Raw genomic sequence first — 20518 nt, 5'->3', positions numbered from 1 at the left:
AAGATGGTGACAAGTTATATGTGGGAATAAATATAATAGTGACTTTTCTGGGAAGAACAACGGTAAAGACAGAGAGAATTCTTTTCTGTGCTAAGGAAAATAAGCCAATAAAGATTTTTTTAATCTCTTATTTTTTTGGTAGACATGCCCCAAGCCCAGAACCTAGTTAGCAGCTTTGCAAGAGACTTCTTTAATCAGCCTAAGAGTGGGGATAGCACTCTGTTTGCATCCTCCTTCCCTCCCAGTCCCCCCTCAATTCTTGACTCCAACTCTCAAGGGGAACAGGACAATCCAGAGCAGTATATTTTTCTAGGTCCATTTTCAGAGCAACTTTTACCCACTGGAGACCACTAGATAGCTTAAATATACCTTCTGTCTGTATGGTTTCTTATTCTGCCTTTTCTAGTTCTTAGTTCAAGTATCTCTTTTCCCAGTTTCAATCCATCATATCTAACCATTTATGCATCATTTACAGTATTAAACTACATTCACACAGTGCTAATCAATCTCTAGAACTCCTAGCCAAAAACAAGGACTCCAGCATTTCCTAGAAAAATAGTTAAAAAGAAAGTTACAGAACAATACTAGCCCAGCTCCAAAGCAGAGCCTGCTCCACACTAGCCACCGTTTTCTATGATAAAAATCTGTCTGGCAACTGATTAGAGGAACAATAACAAAGAAACAGAAATAGCACAAGTTGGAGTAGGGGTTCAAACTTTCCTTACCCCTCAGAATTGTGTATTCACAAAGAGCAAACAGGATCACAAACTCGAAGCTTATATTCACCACCTACCTCCAAGTCTGCTAGGTCCACACAGAACAGCCCTTTCACTCTACGCAGCATGACCGGCTGACTGTTATCCATGTTCACAGGAGTTTTAGCTGTTGCCCAACGCCATAAACAGTGCATTGTTATTACTATAATCTCTTTCAGAACTAAAGGATTTTACAAGCAGTCATTATTCTTGTTTTAAATATAGGTTTTCAAAGAAAGAAAGGAGCCCAACAACAAGAGAGCAATTATAACAGCAAGAGCTTTCTAGCTTCACAATGTCTGGAGCAAGTCACTGAGCAAAAATAGTCTTCACTCTGGACTAGAGGAGTCAGCAGATATTCTAAATTAGAGCCGGTGCTCTATTTCTGACAGGAGAGCCTGGGAGCTTCTGTGCTTCCCTGCATGGCAGCTTTATTTGGGAGAGGACTGGGGGGGAGAGAGGGGAGGGGAAGAGAGAGAGACGAGAGAAAAAGAGCATTGTTTCTCTAACCGCTAAGCTAAAAAACTGCTTGCAATTAGGCTGTTTTTCAAAGGTGTTATGTCACAGATTAGCACAATCCTGAAATACTCCCTCCAGCAACACTAGAAATGCAAAGGGAATCAGAACCATTTAAAAAAGCAAAAAAACTTGAACAAGCAGTGGGCCACAGGAGAGCCCTTCACCTACACGCACCTCCTGCATTGTACTTGCCGTTTCTATTTAGACCTCAGAGATGGACAGGGAAGGGCTGTGTTGCAGCTGTTCTCTGAGACTCTACAGGTACTTGGCAACTTCTCCGACTAGTTTCAGAGCCTAAAAGTCTCAAGAAGAGAGGGCTATGTGCCTAACGTGAATACATTAACACAGCGTTTGTGGGGTTTTCTTTCTCTCTGTAGCACTTTTTGGAAGCATTAAGAAGGAAACCCAGTATAACTATTCCAGTTTTACAGTGAGCTAACAGAATCTTAGAGATGGGAATTCATTCCCCAGTGTATCTTGTACACCAGCCACAGAACCAGGTATGGGACTCAAGTGTCCCTGTTTTCATTGTCTGACCTACTCACCCATCTCTTTAACGGCTCCCTAACCACCTCTCCTCTCTCCCCAGTCGTGTCACAGGCAGTGTGCATAAAGCTAAGGGAAACCATTATATATTTCTTAATAACTAACCTATTAAAGCTCCTTCTGTCCGTGGTTCCCATTTTGAAAGCATTCAGCTGAATTGCGGTTCACATGCTGTATAAAATCTAAGCAACAGCAGGAATGATCCCACAATACCTGTACCATTTTGGGAGGACAACTCATCACAAACATCTCCCCTGCACTGTAACAGGTTAAAAAAAAAAAAAAAAAAATCACTGCAAGAACAGAGCAATTGCTTTATTAGCCCACCTATTTCCATTTCCCCCAGATTACAGCCTGTTCCAGCATGCCTACTCAAAAATAATTTTAATGACCTGTTGCAGTTCTGTCCATCTAATACAAATGCTACAGAAGCTGTCTGCAGCTGCATGAAATGGATGCAGAACTTTTAAAAAATAACCATACATTTGGAATCACAGAATAATTTAAATGCTTTGTACACCTCTTATATTTCTGTCCCAGAGAACAGAACATAGTTCATTACACTGGTCACTGCTTAGGAGAGGGTAGCAAGAGAGCACGAATAAAAATAATAAACAGTTGGAATATGTTCTCTTCCTGCCTTAGACCAAAACCAAATTTGTTCGCCCTTTTTAGTGACCACGCAAACGGAAGGGCAATCTCAACACTGTTAGCTCCCTGAATTAGCAAAATGTGGCAGATTTGAACTGTCCACCTCCCTCCCCCTTCCTCCACCCCTCCTCTTCACCTCTTCCCTTCCCCCAGTTCTGCAGGCATCACAGAGAATTTTAAAAAGAGCTACAAAGACATTCTTTTAGGCTCAGGCAATTCCAGTAACCTTAGAAACCAACAATAGTTGTGAGCCTGGCAGTTTGGCCACAGCAAGAGGCTGCTTTTCTGTTCTCTCATTGTCACTGCTGCACCTTTAGCTGTGCTACCCAAAACCTGGCTGGGCTGGAAAGCAATATGCAATATTCAAAATAAATAGTAGTAAATAAAAGGAACAACTCGGTCCTGAACTCGTCCTATTTTACCAAAGTCTGCTCACTTACATCAGGACCAAGCTGGAATAACTTCCATGAAAATTTGCTGGATTTTTCACTCAGGCAGATCCCTGCTGAAGTCAAAGAAAATTTTTGCTTGTGTAAGGATTAAAGGAAACTGAATGAGAACACTGTGATCTGGCCTGCAGAGCCAAAAATGGGAAAAAGAATGGAAAAAGCCTTTTCTGCTTTGTCTAGCCATTAGTGGACTGAGTTCTACTTATATAGCCGTTAATGTTACACTGAACTCAACTGTTCCCGGTACAGAACAGCATGCAGAAGCCATGCACAGTCCAGACCCAAGGGATCAATCTGATGTCAGTGCCCCGCAGTCTTGGAGTTCCCTGTAACCACCTAAATGCAGTCAGGATTTCAGGCACCTCTTCAAAAAAAAGGAAAAAAAAAAAAAAAGTGGCAGAGACAGGAGCTGGGGGCCTTGGTTTATCAGGTCATTTCTGATTCCAGCAAAAGTGTCGGATTATTTTGTGCAGTAAAGAGGCTTCCAGTGATTTACATGTTAAGAATAAAACTGTAAAGATCAGAAGGAGCCATGGCCTGTGAGCATGAACAGCTGATGCCGGCCACCACACAGACCACCACAGGAGAGTTATTCATTCCATTCTTTTACACTGATGCAATGCTCTCTGGTATCAGTTTGAACTAGACACTTTACTCATGGCGGGGAGGGCGTGTGTGCATAAAATGAAAAAAACCTCTCTTGTTTCTGAGCACAGACTCCCACCCAGTCAAAATCCAAATCACAATCCACCTGCCCATTACTGCGTTCCACTTCATTTTGTAGTTTGAGTGCTGCGTAAGGCTACACAGTTTCAAAACCATCAGTCTGGGACAAACGTAAACTCTGACCCCTTTTGTTAGTCTAAGTTTAGAGGGACACAGTGCTACTGGCTATTTTTGGATCTTCACTAATGTGTAGTTGTGGCACATACGCTTTGAGAAATAAGAAAACTCTAGGCTGTCGCAACTCAATGTTTTTGTCCATTTGTTGGATATGTCAGCGCCCAAAATTGCAGCTCTTGGTCCTTTTTCAGCTAGTACTCAACACAGAATATAGTATGGTACAGTATTATTATTATCTGAAAGTTAGTAAGTGATTAAGTTATGGCGTCATTCTCAGCCCTAGCAGGCAGGAGGAGAGGAGGTCCTGGTAATGCAGGACCTTTGTCTCATACTGAGCAATAGGTGTGAGGTGTTGCTTCAAATGCTATTATGAGAAGGGAGGAGGACAAAGGGAAGGGAGGATTTCAGCGCTCCCATTTGTTGATGTGATCACTGCCTCTGGGAGAGAGGAAGCACCCTTTCCACCAAAGGTCCCTCTGCGTACCCACATACTCCCACCTTGCCTGAAAGTAAGTTCAGGAAACTAACTTAAACCCAGCAGGCAGCTGAGAATGTCTTGAAAGGGCAGGAAGCTTCTGTGCTGAGGGTTGTCTTCCCCTTACCTGTACAACTTCTTTCCTCACATTGACAATGTCTAACCAGTCATTGAATCTTGGGTAGCTGTTGAGCTCTGCTGTCCTGTCATTCAGGGGCACGCTCAGCTTACACTGCCGTTGTCTGTGGATGTAGTCAATCAGTTTCACCTGTTGGGATCCAGAAAGTAAACAGTTAAGTTCCTTGGGATATGTTGTCATCTTCCTGGGCAATGTCTGTACAGTACCTAGCCAAAGGGGATGCTGGTTTGTGAGCGGGGCTCTTTCATGTTATAAAAATGACACACGCTTACAAGCACTCAGGGAAATTCATACAGGGAAGCACTTCCCTCACACCGAGCACCTTTATTCTTCAACATTTCAGCAGAAGGTAGGACCGTGCAGGGCCCATCCCCGCAGGACTCTTCTCTAAATCATATCAAAAAAAGTTCTGCGCAGAGGCTGGGTGTCATGTCAAAATATGAAAGGGCATCCAAACCATTTAAAACAATTAATTACATTCAGTTTAAAGGCACTGCACATGTACATGCAACTTTATTCTGGATGCTGTGGCATTGCTAGTCTAACCTACAGGACTATCTTCCCTCTCATCCATTGCTCCTGTATGTTTATTATATTCTCTTACATCTGGGCCTCATTTGGGCTAGAAGACGAGTGAGGCAGGAATAGCCAAAGTACCCAAAGACTCTGAGGCCCATTATCTGATGGGCACGTCTATTACAAAATCAACATTAAACCCAATGATCTTAAAAGAACAAAAATTCAGGCAGTTGGACTAGATGATCATTGTATGTCTTCTATTCTGTTCTAGAGTTTTATTCCAAAGCTTTTATCACATGACCATCTCATGCCAAATGCACTACACAGAAACCTTCACTTCAGACACAGAAAAATAAAATAGCAAGAAGGAGTATTATTTGTGCCTTATGTTTGCTTATGAGAAAGAGAATAGTCTCAAAATGTTTCTCACTATGTCACACATTCCCACGGGGCAGATTTAAGCTTCAAAACCTTCCTATCAAAACAATGCCTCAAAGCAAGTTAGCTGATCCGTGATTTATAAACTAAACCATGTTCTTAGTCAACAAATTTTAGCATTTGGGACAAGATCAGACTACAAATGAAAAGGAAAAAACAAACATGGATTCTTTTACCACTACAATATCTCTCCTTTTAAGTTTCTGCTCAAAATATTTTTGGTCTATGTATCTGAATGATGCTATACATGACTTGTATGCACAATCTCAGTTATACATGGGGAAAGAGATCATCATCTCCTTCCCCAGATAAAGGATGTCAGGTATTACAGGGAAAATAGACATTGCATTTGATCTCAACTGAACGACCCCCATATGGAGCATAATGCTTTTGGTCTGCTTATCAGTTTGGGAGAGCTACTACATCTTAGTAACTGTCCTAGAACAAATGCAAATTCTTCCTTGGCAATATAGGGGAATCACTTGTTTTATTGAAAGGGGGAAATTCTTTCTCCCTCTCATCTTGTTTACTGCAACCCAGTCCTGCAAATGTATAATCATGAGGTTGATCCATGTGCTCGTATAAGCAACCCTGTTGAATAAGCAAGGCTCTGCAGGGGTAATAACAGAACATGGACAGAAACACAATTAACCATAAACAAGCACTGAGCAGGAGGACCAGTACTTGCACAGGGGAACTACGCTCTGCTAAGTTATTACATTGCTAATACTGTTGTTTCAAAATGGCTGATGAGACCACAGTTCCAGCTACAGTCACAATTTCTTGGGACTCAAGTTTTTGCATATGGCTAACGACTGGTAGTCAAGAGCAAGAAAAGCCCTGAATGCCATCCTTGGGATGGCAACGGATTGCAGCAACATTTGACTGAAATGACCCCACCTCAGCATTGGAGACCAGCACATCCAACTGGATGTTTGTGGCTGCAACTTCAGAACTAAGCTAGTGAATGGAAGAAGCGTATAGATCACTTGCGCTGTAGCTGCAGCTGAAGCCAGTGGAAGCCAAATGGCAGCAACGGGCCCCAACCAAAACACTACACTGGATGTTTCTTGGAGGTTGGTTGCATTCTAGCAACAGAACCACCAGTTCTGTGTAATGAGGAAAGCCAGCAGCTGTTGATAAGGCATTTCTAGCTTGCACTTTCCTGTAAAGTTAGCTGAGGGTTTTGTTTTACAAGCAATCTGACTCCTTACAACTATCAGGTATAACAAGATGTTTGTCTCTGCCCACACACTTCTGAATTCAGACAGCAGTGTCATGAAGTTTGAGATTTATCAAAAAATGGGTTAATACAAACAAAAGTGATTCAAACTCTTCGTGCAATGAATACAGAAATGCAAAGCACTGCCACTCTTAGGAGAGGCAGTTGTGCAATAAAAGGACTACCATGTCCTAGAAGGCTCAGCCATCCCTTTGCACTTACATTCTGACTGCCCAGCTGAAACCAGAGGAACCTTTTAACCATAGCTTCCTCACATGGCTTTGGAGCATAAGACCTAAAAGAAATTACCTTGGAAATCCCACTCAATTGTTCTCAGTCTCAGTACCTCTTTTTATAAAAAGGGGATGACAGCACTTCCTTTTTTCCACCCTTTGTCTGCTTTCTCTAGTCAGACCCCATGCTGCAGAGCAGGGCAGGGCAGGCCCTGCAGGCAGCCACTGTTCTGCCAAAGCCAGCTGGGCTCCGAAGGGGCTGGCGATGGGCTCAGCAGAGGCCTGGGCACCACCAACAGCCACGTCCCCGTGCCTGTACTCTGCGCCAATTAGAGACAAGTCAGCTCGCTCCCTCAGCATAGTGCCATATGCTAGTGTGACTATGTGGCTTTTAAACACTGCTGCAGCTTGTTCTGCCTGTACCCGTACTCTTAAACTTGCTGTCAGCTGTACTCTCCTACACAGTTGCACCTTCAGTTCTACACACCCCTAAATTAAGATGTCTCTTGAGTATGCGTGCTCTATTCCTTCAGAGTTAATTCAGTGCAGGCAAGGGGCATATATGATGTCATTGGCTGGCTTAGTCATGACCTTCTGCTTTCTCACTGTCATACGTATTTTCCCCTAACAGCCTATCCAGCGAGCTCTCCCGTTCACAGTCAAGTCAGAAATGAGCTTGGAGATGCTGTTCCAAGTATTTTCCTGCTAAATGCTTGGTTTAAATTTTTTCTGCTTCTCATTGTACTTTTTCCCCACTTCATGGCTTGGCTTTGTGTCATATATATTCTGACACAGCACAGCCAGCTGGCCCACATTAGATGCAGTGCAACTCTGAAGATCTACCTAGCCATTACAAATAAGTCTGTGCACAACAGGAGGGTAACGCCCATATTATGGGGAGGAGCTGGAAATACTGTCGCCTGTAGTTAAAGCAATTGTTCCACAGTTTAGATTGAACACTAATCATGGATCTTGACTGTGACTTTTGCCTATCTGTACTAAAACTCCTTTTTTAACAGGAAAGACCTACATTCTCATCATTAGGGCTTCATTCCACTCAAGATACTTGGTTCTGTTCTTATTGCCTCCAAATGTATCATATTTGCATCCTGGCTTCTTCCCTCAAAAGACATTAGGGAGGAAGAGATTAGAATGAGAAAGAGGGACTTTGATACGGGTAGAGACAGGAACAGGATAGTCAAAGCCCTGACAGGAGAAGTGAGGGGAGCACATTTGCCCTTCTCAAAGAAGAGGGGATCTTGGCAGCCCACGGGCTAGAAGTGAGGTTAACAAAGCACACAGAGTGGGAATGGAGGCAATAGGAACAACGAAGAACTGGTACGAATAGAGGGGGAAGGTCCCCTAATAAGAGGCTGAAAGAAGAGGTTGCAGGAAGTTTGAGGACTACTCGATAGCCCCCAATATGCCAGAAGTCAGCCTACATAAATCAAAAATAGCTTACCAGCAGTGCAATAGACATGTCATGGAAAGGGGAAGGAAGACAGAAATCACCCAAGCCTTCTCTTTTTCTGGAGGCCATTCCAAGCAAGGTTCAATGATATATGCACTTTGACATACAGATGGCAACCACAAAATCCAGCCAAAGGCAAACAAGTCAGCTGTGCATTTGTAAGCCGCGGTATGTAGAATTCCTAGGGTACTGTGGCATGTTACTGCTTCTTCCCCCGGGTCACCTCACCCCTTCCCCATTCCTGGGCATACCTCAAGGTTGCTGAACACCTAGGGAAAGAAGCAAGATTGTTTGCACGGTGATTTTGAAACTGGTACAGCCAGCTGTGACAGGCCTATGTGTAAAAGTAGCAGCTCGGCTCCTTAGTCTGATTGTAATCTGTTATTTTAGTGTAGGACCTCCCATCAGGTAAGATTTATTTTCCTGGAAGAAGGATGAGATAGCAGCATACTCTCTAAAGCTAGAGCTCCATACTTAGTTATATGTAGCACTAATTATATGCAAATGACTTAAAAGTGGCACATGACCCAGTAAAAAGCAGGGAACTGCAAGCACTGACAGTGGCAAGAAAAGGTGTGGGAATCTGTTCCAAAAACCACAGTGGAAGACAAGAAGTACTTAACATCTATTTATGGACTAAAAATCACAAATTAAGTAAAAGAAATTATACAAAAACTGTATGGCCCCACATTATCCTATTACAATCTGCATTCTTGAGGTACAGTCATTATTCTTGCATTCCCCACAAAAGCTCTCCTCACCAATTTCAACATAACACCAGAAGCATCACATTTAACGAGTAAGAGAATGGACCTTGGCTCCAGGGAGCTGGACTCCACTCCTAGCTCTGCCACGGACCTGCTGTCTGACCGTGAGCAAATTAAATAATCTGTCTCCTCTTCCATCCTGCATGTGGCTCTGCCTGCTTGTATCACATAAACTCCCTGGAGCAGGCGCTGTCTTCAACTATTTTCGTACTGCTTAAAAAAATATGGGTTCAAATATTTTCACTTGACAAGTCTCATCCATAGCATAGACTCCTAAAAGGATACTGCTGGAAGGTACTCTATGCAGCATAGATTTCGATGTCAAACTTTTCTTCTTCATTGGGATAGAACAAAAATATAATTCTCAAAAATGGAAAAGTAGTCTGACAGCACAGATCTGAGTATCTTAGATCGCCAAGTCTGGTTTTCCCATGATAACTCCTTCGCATTTACTCTTCAAGTCCAAATTTGTTTTCCCCTAGTCCTATAAATAGTATATTTGCATTCTCTTCCCACCCTCCATGCACCACGCTTCTCCCCTAGGATGAATGTCATTTTGTTATTTCCTGCCCAGACTTTTAACTAAACTATATGGTTTGGCTTTAATAGCTGAGCTGTTGCAAAACCCTTTTCTGAGAATACAATAAAACTTCTGGGTTCAGTGACGCACATAAAAACCCACAAACAACATGCAGGTCTCCAACCACAAACTAGACAGAGAGATAAAGCCAATAGTAAGCTATTCACTGCCTGCTTGCCAAACGGCACATCCTACTCATCACAAATGGCAAACCCCACAACAGAAGCAGTGATACTCCAACTGCCTTAAACCCACAGAGATGGGAAAGAACGAGAACAGAGACAGGATATGGAGCAGCTGGAGTAAATCGCTGTTTACAGGGTGTGCTCCATTAGAGCCCTCCTTCTCTCTGTCTGGTATAGCTGATGGCCAGGACACCCAGTTCTCATTTGCTCCAAGAACTGCACATGCTGCAAGGTATGGTCCTGGGTGCACGTTTATCTCCTCCTTAGAGCACTTTTTAAATTAATATCCCTTTACAGCATATGTGAGAATCAGGCCTAAGATGTTTAGGAAAAAACTGCCAAGCTTGTACTTTTTTATTTATTTATACAAAATAAACAGCAGATCTCTTGAGATACAAGTTTGCCCGTATTCATGACCTCAAGCCAACAGCTGGGAATTTAAATGACTGTGAACAAAAACCAAATACCCACAAGTTCTTCAGTTGCAATTCTGCAGACACGGCACAAGAAAGCAAAGGGATCTGTAAAACTGGTTCACTGACATCAGGGTGCAAAATTCAGGAGTCCTTGGCAAGCAAGGAGAGATGCTGCAAGGATGAGTTGGAAGAATTCAGTATCCAAACTGCAGCCTAAGTATCTCTGACCTCTGGTTAATTGATCAGAAATCACATTCTAACTTAATTTGTCAGAGAATGTTAATAGTTATGGTCCCAAACCAGAGAAATCACATTTCATGCATTTGGGGGTCGACTGTCTCTCAGCTTCTTGTCAACTATGTTTTATTCATTTTTAGAAAAGCGGCATCTTATTCCAGCAGTCATTAACAGGCAAGCACAATAAACCTATTGCAGCTTTTGCACTTGGCCAAAACCCAATCAGCCTGAATTCAATGCAATTAATCCAAATAAACAGGGAGAAAGGAGCAGAGGATAGAAGAGTTTGCATTTTTCTTAAGTCTTCCCTAGCTTATTCTCATGCTTTTAATCCACATATCTTGGAATACCCTATAAATACAGCAAGAATAATTACTTTCAATTCACAAAAAAAAGGGAAACTGAGGCACAGAATGGAAATTATACATTAAACAAGTTGGGGACAGCCAGAGGGACTCTGCTTTACCAAAGTGCCAGCCGAGAATCCTTCAGAATATCAACAGTTTGAGACAAAGTTTGATTCAGTCAAACATTTCACAACCAAATGCCATGTTTTCACATTTTCACAAAACTTACCATGTTCTGCTCATTGATGCCCACAGCTTTCCTTGATGACTTGAAACATATGCAATGTTTAGAAGAGGGGTTTTTGCAATACCCAAACCAAACAATTGTCATTATTTCATCAACAAATCAAACACACCTTCAAAAGCAGATCATATTTCTCCTGTCCCAGGAGATGGAATCTCACAGAGTCTGGCAGCACTTGAAAAGACAGTAAATATGAGCTTACACCAATACTTCCAAGCCTACAACCACTTACTGCCTTGCAATTTAACAAGCCGATGGCTGAAGTTTTGAAAGGATCAGATCAATGTATGACCCAGTCCTTACATGTGGCTAAGAGAAACGCAAAACATCTATCTTCCTTCAGAGAGGAATCAACCAGAAAGGAACTCTTCTATTAACCTCCTGCCAAGAACAGGACCCGGAGGGCAAGGGTGCACTCTCTGAAGCATCAGACAGTAGCTACTGCTGTAGCAGGACACTGCACTAGCTGGATCAGTATCTCATACAGTGAGGGAGGTTCTGCATTTCTACCTCCTGAAACAGAAGACAAAGCTTCTGATCTCAGAGTTTTCTGATCTTGGAGTTTATCTGCATGGGACACCGGGGAAAGTACGATGAGTCATTTTAAGGCATCCAGTGAAAGTGGATTCACTTCACACCTTTAGCTGACTCTTACCTATTTTCCCCAGTGCCATTATACAGACAAAACCTAAGTTAGACCAAAAAAGTCTTGAGCAACGTGAGCACTGAAGAGAACATAAAAAGGTCAGAATCTGACTTGCCAAATTTGTCTCTGAAGTCATGCTCAGCAACCATGTGAGAAACTGATAAAGATCTCAACAACCATTCAGAGACCAGCAGCAATGCGAGTGTACTTCAGGACACTTTTTTCAAAGTCATCTGAGTTAAAAAAGAAAAAAGGTGCAACTGAGTTGATCCATGCAAAGGAAAGAACTAGTATTCCATTTTTATACAGCAAGCTATTCTGTATGCAAGGCTTCTTGCTTTGAGGTATGAAAGCTGAGAGCTGGGGAAGAACCTGTGATCTGAACAAGAGCTCAGAAAGCCCCTGTGCAGATGGCCGGCACAATGAAACACCACCTTCCTGACCTCGCCAGCGCAAGGCACGCACAGCAGCTCGCTCCTAAGTACAGCCCAGCAATGAAGGAAACTGTTTGGCACTTCTGAGTTGTCACCACCCGCTCTGCCTCAGATTCCCATCTTTGAAATGGCCATAAAACCAGACCTTCTTTCATGGGTTTTGGAAAGACGATCACAACATAGCCAGTAAGTCACCTGGGTACCATAGTAACAGGGAGGGAATACCTAATTGGCGGAATGCCACACAACCCGACATTAAGCTGTTCCTTCTGTGAACTTAAGTTTTAAGCAGCTGACTCATTTGAATGCCCCCCAGCTATCTGAATTGTTATCATCATCTGATCATAGCATCACCAAGCAGCAACTGAAGTCTCAGAAATTCTCATTTCCCCTCTGTGTTCAGAGGACTAGCCTGTTGCGCGTATAGGTATAAAGATACCTTATAACAATGGGGACTGTTCCCTTTCCAGTATAGGGAGAACTAAACCAATCCCTGGTTTTGGCTGGTTTAAAACCAAATCTGCCTGGTGAAATGGAGACAGTGGGTCTGTACCCTTTTAACATGACATATACTCATTTTGCAGTGAAAACTCATCCAAACCTGTTCATAGAACATTTTGTTCGACCATACAGAAAACCATGCTTCCCATCTGTGCTTTCATTAGGAACACACAGATGATGCAGGATTCAGCTGGAGAGTCTTATAATCTCACAAACTTCAAAGCTACCTTGAATCCAGCACGGAATTCAAACAGCTTTTTTCAAGGCAAGCACAAGAGCTGCAGAGGAGCAAAATGCACAACCCAAAATAAGAAGAAAAGATGCAAAAAACATTTCAAGGAATTATTTGTATCCTAAAAAATGAGGTCACTCAATTTCTTACCCACATGGCTTTGCCCTCAAAACCAACTTAACTGAATCCACTAAAGGATGACATTTTGACATGTATCTTCACCAGCCATATCTGAGTAAGGCCAAGCTATCAGATAAAACATTACAAAGAAATATCTGGTAGCAGATTCATTTGTTTATTTGAGATGGTATCTGAGTAAAGGAGCTTACAATACATGTCAGACACTGACTTGCAGTCTGAGGAATTCACATTTACTTACTTGAACCCAGCTGACTCATTCAGCAAGGAAGCATGGCAGAGTGAGCAGGACTCCGGTCTGAGATGTGACGCCTGGCTTCTAGTTCTGGCTCTGCTAAAACAGGAGCCAGAGGACTCACTTCCTTGCGTCTGTTTCCTATCCAGCTCTCCATTGATTATACAGGTGCAATCAAAGACATCAGATACGTAGGTTACTGCCATGCTGGACCACAGGCACAGTCCCCTTTGAAAAAGACAGCTTGCAGAATGGTGCCACTGCTTTGAATGCCAAAACCAACTTCTGAACATTAACATACTCACAAGACCCCATGTAGTAGCACCTTATTAAAAATAAGAAAGAGGAAGAAGGATGAAAAATAATTTGCACAAAGTCAAGGAGCAGTTCTAAAAACAGGTCACAAAGACCTAACTTTCAGTCCTCCAATCTAACCACTAGATCATGGCAGCATTGACTGCGATGGAGCTTCTAAAAAGCAGAGGAAATCAGTATGATGACAAGGATGGGAACCAGCACTCTGGGTGAGAGCTGCACTCTGGGGGTACCACTCTGCAGGCTGCAGCATGCCACAGTGAGGGAGCTGTGCTAGCTCACTCACATTGGTTGAGGGTCCATGCATGGAGTTTCGATGCCAGCCTTACCTGCAGCAGTTTCCACACAGAAACAACTGATGGCCTGCTGCTTCTGCAGAATCTGGGTGTCTTGGCTGACTTAAGAACTTTTGGTTTTGCTTATAAAAGAAAAGGAAATAGTTTCTCAATGCATTGCTAAACAAACCCTGCAAAACAGAACCCTGTACAAGCCAAGAGCAAAGTGTACAGACAAGGTGTGCTCCGGGTGAGGGGAAAAAAAAAAAAAAAAGCCGTAACAGAAATTAGTAAATAAAAGCACAGAGAGGTAGAGGGATAGGGAGAGATGGAACACCAGATGGATGGATGGATTTTCCTTTGAACCTTCAGTCATGCCTGAGGCTGACACAATAGCCACTGCCCAAACACTACAGTATGTTATTTCTGCTTTGTCAGATGATGCAGACAGCATCATTTCTGGGTCACTTGGAGGCCACATACCACCCCTTTGCTCTGCCCTTCTTTCTTTTTCACAATCCCAGTGACTGAGAGCAGTAAACACTCAGCTGAGGCCTCCCTAGCTAAGAGTGGGAGGATGAAACTGCACAATCAAGCGGTTCCCTGTGCCCGATAACATGTTTCTCTTCAAAGATTTCATCCTAGGGAGGCATCCGAGCCTAATGCAGCTGCAGGAACAGTCCTCTGCTTAAATATCAAAGATTTCACACCCACTGCACACTAAAAATGAAAGCCCTCCCCCTTCCTTTTTAACCTGAGGACACGCAACTGCAACAGAACGATTGAGAGTGCTCTGCAAGACTAAGAACTGCGCTTACCATTTGCTGAGCACAACCCTGCTGCTGCCACATTACATCTCCAGCTCAACCTCCTCTCAGCTGACTTCTCTCCCATCTAGCTGCTTTAGCTCAGCCATGCTTTATTAGGCTTAACTGTATTTCCATATGGAGCACAGGAAGACTAATACTTCCTCCTGCACAAAGCAGATACTGAAGGATATCATTACTCTGAACTGGCCTACAGACTGTTAAGGTTTCCCATCCACTCTTGGAATTAGTGCATATGCCATTTAGCAGGCTTATGGATTTACCCTGCTATGAAGAATATTTCTGTCCAAGTGCAGTCCACCTCCTGTTCTCACTCATTTGATTCCTTCCACAGGGTCCCCAGATCCTGTATCTGTTCACATGCAGCCAAATCTCAACCAGCTCAAACTGGGTGACCATCTGGAAGAGTATCACCATCAGTCCAGAACCCGGTCCTCAACAGCTAAGGCTTCACAAAGCCTAGTTCAACAGTCTTGGCCCTCAACCAAGGTCTTTAACAATAAGTTAACAAGCATCTGTCAGAAATGGACTAGGCAGAGCCACTCATGCCTTTGGCAAGACAGCAAAAAGGATCTCCTGAGATCCCTTCCAGGGATTCTGCATTGCCTGAGACACTGACCAGCATCATAACAGCACCGAAAGAAATCTGAAGAGCCTCAAGAAATCAAAGACTTCCATCTCCCTGCCCCAAGCAAAGATGAGCCCTGAATAAATCTTTCTTGACAATTGGGGAAACCTAGGCTCAGATCCTTCCTCTCCTTTCTATTTCTTGCATGCTCCTAAGCAAACCACTGCAGGCCAGATCCCCTGCAGACTTCAATAGTGAGTTAGGAGCTTACATACTTCGATGGTTCCACATCTTATAATCTTCAAGGCTCACTTCCTGGTTTGTTTGAACATTCACATTGCTATCCTACTTCACCGAGCTGGGGAAGATGGAGGAATTTATGAGGTGCTCAGATCCTAATACAACACAGGCTTCTCAAAGTATTGCAGATAAACAATTACTTGTCCAACTTATCTGCTGCAACCTGTAAAGTTACACAGAGGCGAATGCAGCTCAAAGATAATACTAATACTATGCTTCTCCCTATAACTATAATTGTTCAGTTTCTTGGCAAATCCATTGTATCTCTCCTCCCATAAAGAAAACAACTACCCCACATCCCCTGCTGGTTTTTCAATGACTGCAGCCAGAAAGCAGCAAGTGACAAGGAAAAAGATTACAAAAGGTTCATAATCTGGAGAGGAAACACCGGGTCATGTTTTGGGGGTAGGGGTTGTGTTACAACTCATGGATCTCTCTGTAAAATTCAAAATTTAAAGTGCCTTTAAAGATAATATCCTCCATCATTTTTCTGATTGCATTGATCATTCTCACACATCTGTAAAACAACTCACAAGTGATTGTATGGTGAGGGAGGCGGGAATAAAGAAACCAACCACCTGTGCATGTGTAAACTTGCAGCACAAATAAAGTAGAGTTTACAGCAGAAAATATAAAGCCAGACATTTCCTTCAGCAAGGTCAGGAAGGGAATGACTAATTCTAGATCCCCGTCATATTCTTGCACTTCCCTTTCCTCTTCATTGCAAGCCTCATCCTGCAAGGTACTGAGCACCCACAGCTCTCATCAGAGACAGTGAGGGACCATGGGGCAACACCTTGCATATCTAGCCTGAAGGCTCCCAGTGCTCTGTCTGAAGGAACTGGGAGGTCTCTGAAGGAACTGAGCTCCTTTAATGAAGCAGTTTACTGCCCAGGATGCTGTCCCTAATCCTGAAGGTTTTTTTCACATTGCTCTTCCCCTTGCCTTCCCAACCACCTCCTTTTCGTCTTACACATTTCTATTTCTGAAGCCTGAACAAAATAAAACACATTCACAAACCTCCTGTCTCTTCCGTTCCCTCAGGTACTGGCTGGGGAATGAGACAGATTAGCAGCTTGTTCTCTGCAGCGCTTGGACTTACTAGCCAACCAAGGGAAGGAAACAAAACATAACAAAATCAAATCCTCTGGTCCTTTGACTCAAATATTTGAGCACTTCAAGAGTTCCACCTTCCCCTCCTCCCTCTGATGCACACACTTCCCCAAACTGGTGCTGGGCTGGACTTCGGGGAAGAGGTTTATACAGAAAGCGTTTTAAGTCTATATAGGAGCAGGTTGCAGGTCTTAGAGCTAAAGACATTATGTCTCTGCACGCTGGGAAATCTTAGCTAAGAAACCTTATTCTGTGAAATGCTCCAAATTATTAGCTTTCTGCCAAAAAGAATGGAGCTATTTTGGCAAGGACTGGGGTCACATTTCTCTTTTCACAGACACTGCATGAGAAAGCTGCGGTGGCTCACTGCTCACATTTTGTTTTTTCAAAAATCTCTTTGGGGCTCTGTCTTACTGGTTAACATTTGCCTATAGCAACCACATAGGGTTTCAATCATTAGTTTAAGTACAACTATAGTATTTAGAGCAGAGACACCTGAATCCAGATTCCCACCCCACAAAAGAACATTTTTTTCTTTTTGACTCTGAGACTTTCATCTAAACCATGTTCTGCCCACTTAGAAAGCAGAGGAAAATATAGTTGCTGACCTGGTAATAGCTGTATGAGGAAAAATACACAGGAGACTGATAAGCAGAAATTGGCCATACAACAGACAGTACTGCAACAGCTATTTGGCATCATACAACGGCCTGGAAAGATTTTAATCAACACTTGAAAAATGATCACACACACATACAAAGACAACAAGCTCCAAGTCTAGCATCTTTAAGCCAGATACAATACCCATTACTTCTGTGAATTTCCACAAAAACTCCACAAAGCACATTTGTCTCTGTGCCTAGTCAGAAAAGGAGGTGGGGTTTTTTTGTTTGTTCACTTTTGTTTGTTTAAGAGAAGTGTATTTTCACAAACTTTATTAAAACCAAGACTTTTCCATGAAAGTGATTTAGGTAAGTTTCTAATTTTCAAAGCATTCTATGGAAACAAATCAGAGTTCTCAAAACATATTTTTCTAATAAAAAACTGCATTTAAAAAGACTTCACTTCTGCATTAAATGTATAATGAAAGAATATGTGCCAGTTCAGGATCAGAATTTAAGAATCTTGCGTGTGTGTCCAAAAATTATTTTATGCAGAATTTGTGAAAGATCTGAGCCTGATTTTTCACTCCAACTGAGGACTGGAAAAAGGCCTTTGGAGCAGGAAAGTTCTCATATTTGCCATCACTTCTACCCAGACCTCCTGATCACTCCAAGATTCAGAAAAAAATCCCTGAGCATCAGCCTGTAGCAACATTTCTATAAAGCGATTTATATACTTCTCCTTCTATCCCCTCATCGGCTGAGCTTTACAATTTTTTTGTATCTTTCACTTATCATGCTATACAGTCTCCTTAGGAAACATTCTTCAAAATACTTCTTCATCACCCCTTTCACATTACATGTGCTTAGTTATATCCCTTTTGTCTTAAAGTATCTCCTCTGATTATCCACTGGAGAGTAAGTTCAGCAGCCTCTGGGGTTCAGGATTTGTGCTCAATCTCTTGTTCAGATGACTGCAGCAGAGGAGGGGCTCCACTGAGTGACAGCAACCAGAAATGAGAAAAAAACGTGACTGCTTATGAGAAAATAAAAAGCCATTGTAACAAGCCTGTATGCTATTTTGTAATGGAAATACTCCCCTCCTAAGGAGCAGGGGAAAGACAAAGGAATTCTATGTTGTATTTTTCTGCCTGCGAACTGACAGTTCTGAGTGCTGGATACAAACTCATTCCTTAAGCTTTGAGATTTTTCACTGCAGCCAACCAACTCTTCATCATTACACAAAGATCACTCGTGGTTTTTTTCAGACTCCTTTCATCTACAGTATTTCATCTTGATCTTTCCAAAAGGAACACGAATAAGTTAGGCATTACTGAAAATACCACCTTCCCTAGGATGCTTTTGAAAACTGAAACACCACACCTGTACAATAGAAGACTCTAAATGCCATTGGTACTCTATACTACACCTCCTGCTAGGTGTGATATAAAACACTGCTGGGAGTAATTCTTCCTACAGCACTCCTCCAGAGTAGCAAGGCCAGAAATACAGTGAAGGCTTACAAATGTTGGAGTGATCCAGCAGTGCTGCAGATAGCTTCTTACCTATCTCATAGGCACAAAGTCAGTGCCCACATACAGCTTTCCTAATATTTGGCTCAGATGGTCATTTGAAAATAGAGCAAATCAGCTCTCCTTCCAAAGCTCAGCTGTTCTGAGGATCTCCACAGATACAAAACATACATCTGCTCAGCTATCACATGATGAGTGAATAAAATAGCGGGATTCCCTAAGTATAGTCAGTCTTTCTTTAGTATCCAGCTTCTGAATCCAAAATGTCTTAAAACAAAAAACTTTCTACCTCCATCCTTTCTTCATAGTCTTATTTCTCTTTTGTACTTTAGCAAAGGGAATTTATAAATTCAACTAGATTGTTTACAGTATACTCTTGAAAGCGCAAATAACGAGCAGCAGACTATTAGCTTTCCAGCTGTGACCTAATTCAAAGAATACTGAAGTTATCTCAAACTGATTTCCCAGATTCCCTGATTTCCCAGAATGCCGGATTAGGTCCTGTTCATGTTGTCTGTTACCCTAACAGTACAGTTGACATTAGAGCCTTGTGCTTGGGTAGGTTAGAAACACAGGCATTGGGTAGCTCAATACAAGCAGTTTGGCTGCCCAAGCTGGTCCTCAGCCTAGTGTTTCATGTTCTGGAGTCCATTTCCATAACCTGCCTGCAAAAAACCCTGCATGTTGAGTCTTGTCTCTACAACATTGCCACTGCCAATCATTTTCTTCAACTGATAAGAGAAAGGGAGAGGACTGAGCACAGTTACCCAAAAATAGGAAGCTATAGTATTACTCACTACCTTGAGTACTTGCCTGCCCTTCTTCCTTTTCAATTACTCAGCAGATACTCTTAAATCAGTTACTCAGTTTTTAAATGCACCTGCCAAAAGCTGATTTCGCAGGACACGCATCCACCCACTGAACTCTGCTACCCCCTTGCTTCAGTGAGAAATGGCGTGGCATTTTAAGTGAGCCTCAATACTTCAAACTGTAACACAGCATCAGATACAGCAGTGCTGCTGTACGTGGTTGAACAACTACCCATTCATTCCTCTATCAACAAGCTGAAATCTCTAAGGGCAGGATTCCCAAAGATTCTATTACTGAGTTGCTTTTGAGGTCTGCTGCAGTAAAAAAAGGGCAAATCTACCCCATGAAGGAAAACACTACTTCTAAAAAAGCCACAATTCTTAAAAATTCAAGTTTGCCATGTATATTGCAGCCACCAGTGCCAAGGCTCCATGTTCTGTTCTCATGATGAGACAAGCGGAGTTTGCTCCAAGCTACTGCTAACAGCACTACTTCCACTGAAACTTCTCAGCAAAAAGCAGTGGATTCTTTGAATGCATCCAGATATCCTTGGAGGAGAATAGGCGAGGAGCCATATAAAAAGGGGGAAAAAGACAAAATATAATTCACATAAAAGCTTTTTATTTCTTTATGTAAAGATGTTTGTACTGCCAACAGTTATAAGTCTAAGAATAATTTAGCGTCACACGGCTGGACAGACTTCAGCTCCTGGGAGCAAATTCTCTGCTGCTGTATGCCTCTTTCATCCCTCATGCACTTTTTTATACTAGCATGTAATACACCAGTAACACATTTCTCTAGAGCATCTAAGAGGTATGCAGCTATAAAAAAAACTTTGGGCTTTGCACTATAACTGGTTTCTAAATATGTAACCTGTTCAGAAAGAAAAAAAGTGTTAAAAGAAAGTATTTTTTATTTACACTAAACTTGATATCAAATATTCCCCACAACTCC

General features: G+C 42.4%; 1 protein-coding gene across 1 annotated transcript in view; it reads right to left on the bottom strand.

Annotated features, from left to right (window-relative positions):
• The window catches only part of KSR1 (kinase suppressor of ras 1), a 74314-nt gene that overhangs the window by 31593 nt on the left and 22203 nt on the right, over positions 1-20518 (bottom strand). The window contains exon 2 of the mRNA XM_059829215.1: positions 4366-4506. Within this exon, the coding sequence (XP_059685198.1) occupies positions 4366-4506 (141 nt within the window). The remainder of the gene's footprint in view (positions 1-4365; positions 4507-20518) is intronic.

Source organism: Gavia stellata, chromosome 25, assembly GCF_030936135.1.
Source record: "Gavia stellata isolate bGavSte3 chromosome 25, bGavSte3.hap2, whole genome shotgun sequence".
NCBI classification, from domain to species: Eukaryota; Metazoa; Chordata; class Aves; order Gaviiformes; family Gaviidae; genus Gavia; species Gavia stellata.
Note: the sequence above shows the minus strand (reverse complement) of the source record. Positions and strands in the feature narration are given on the sequence as shown.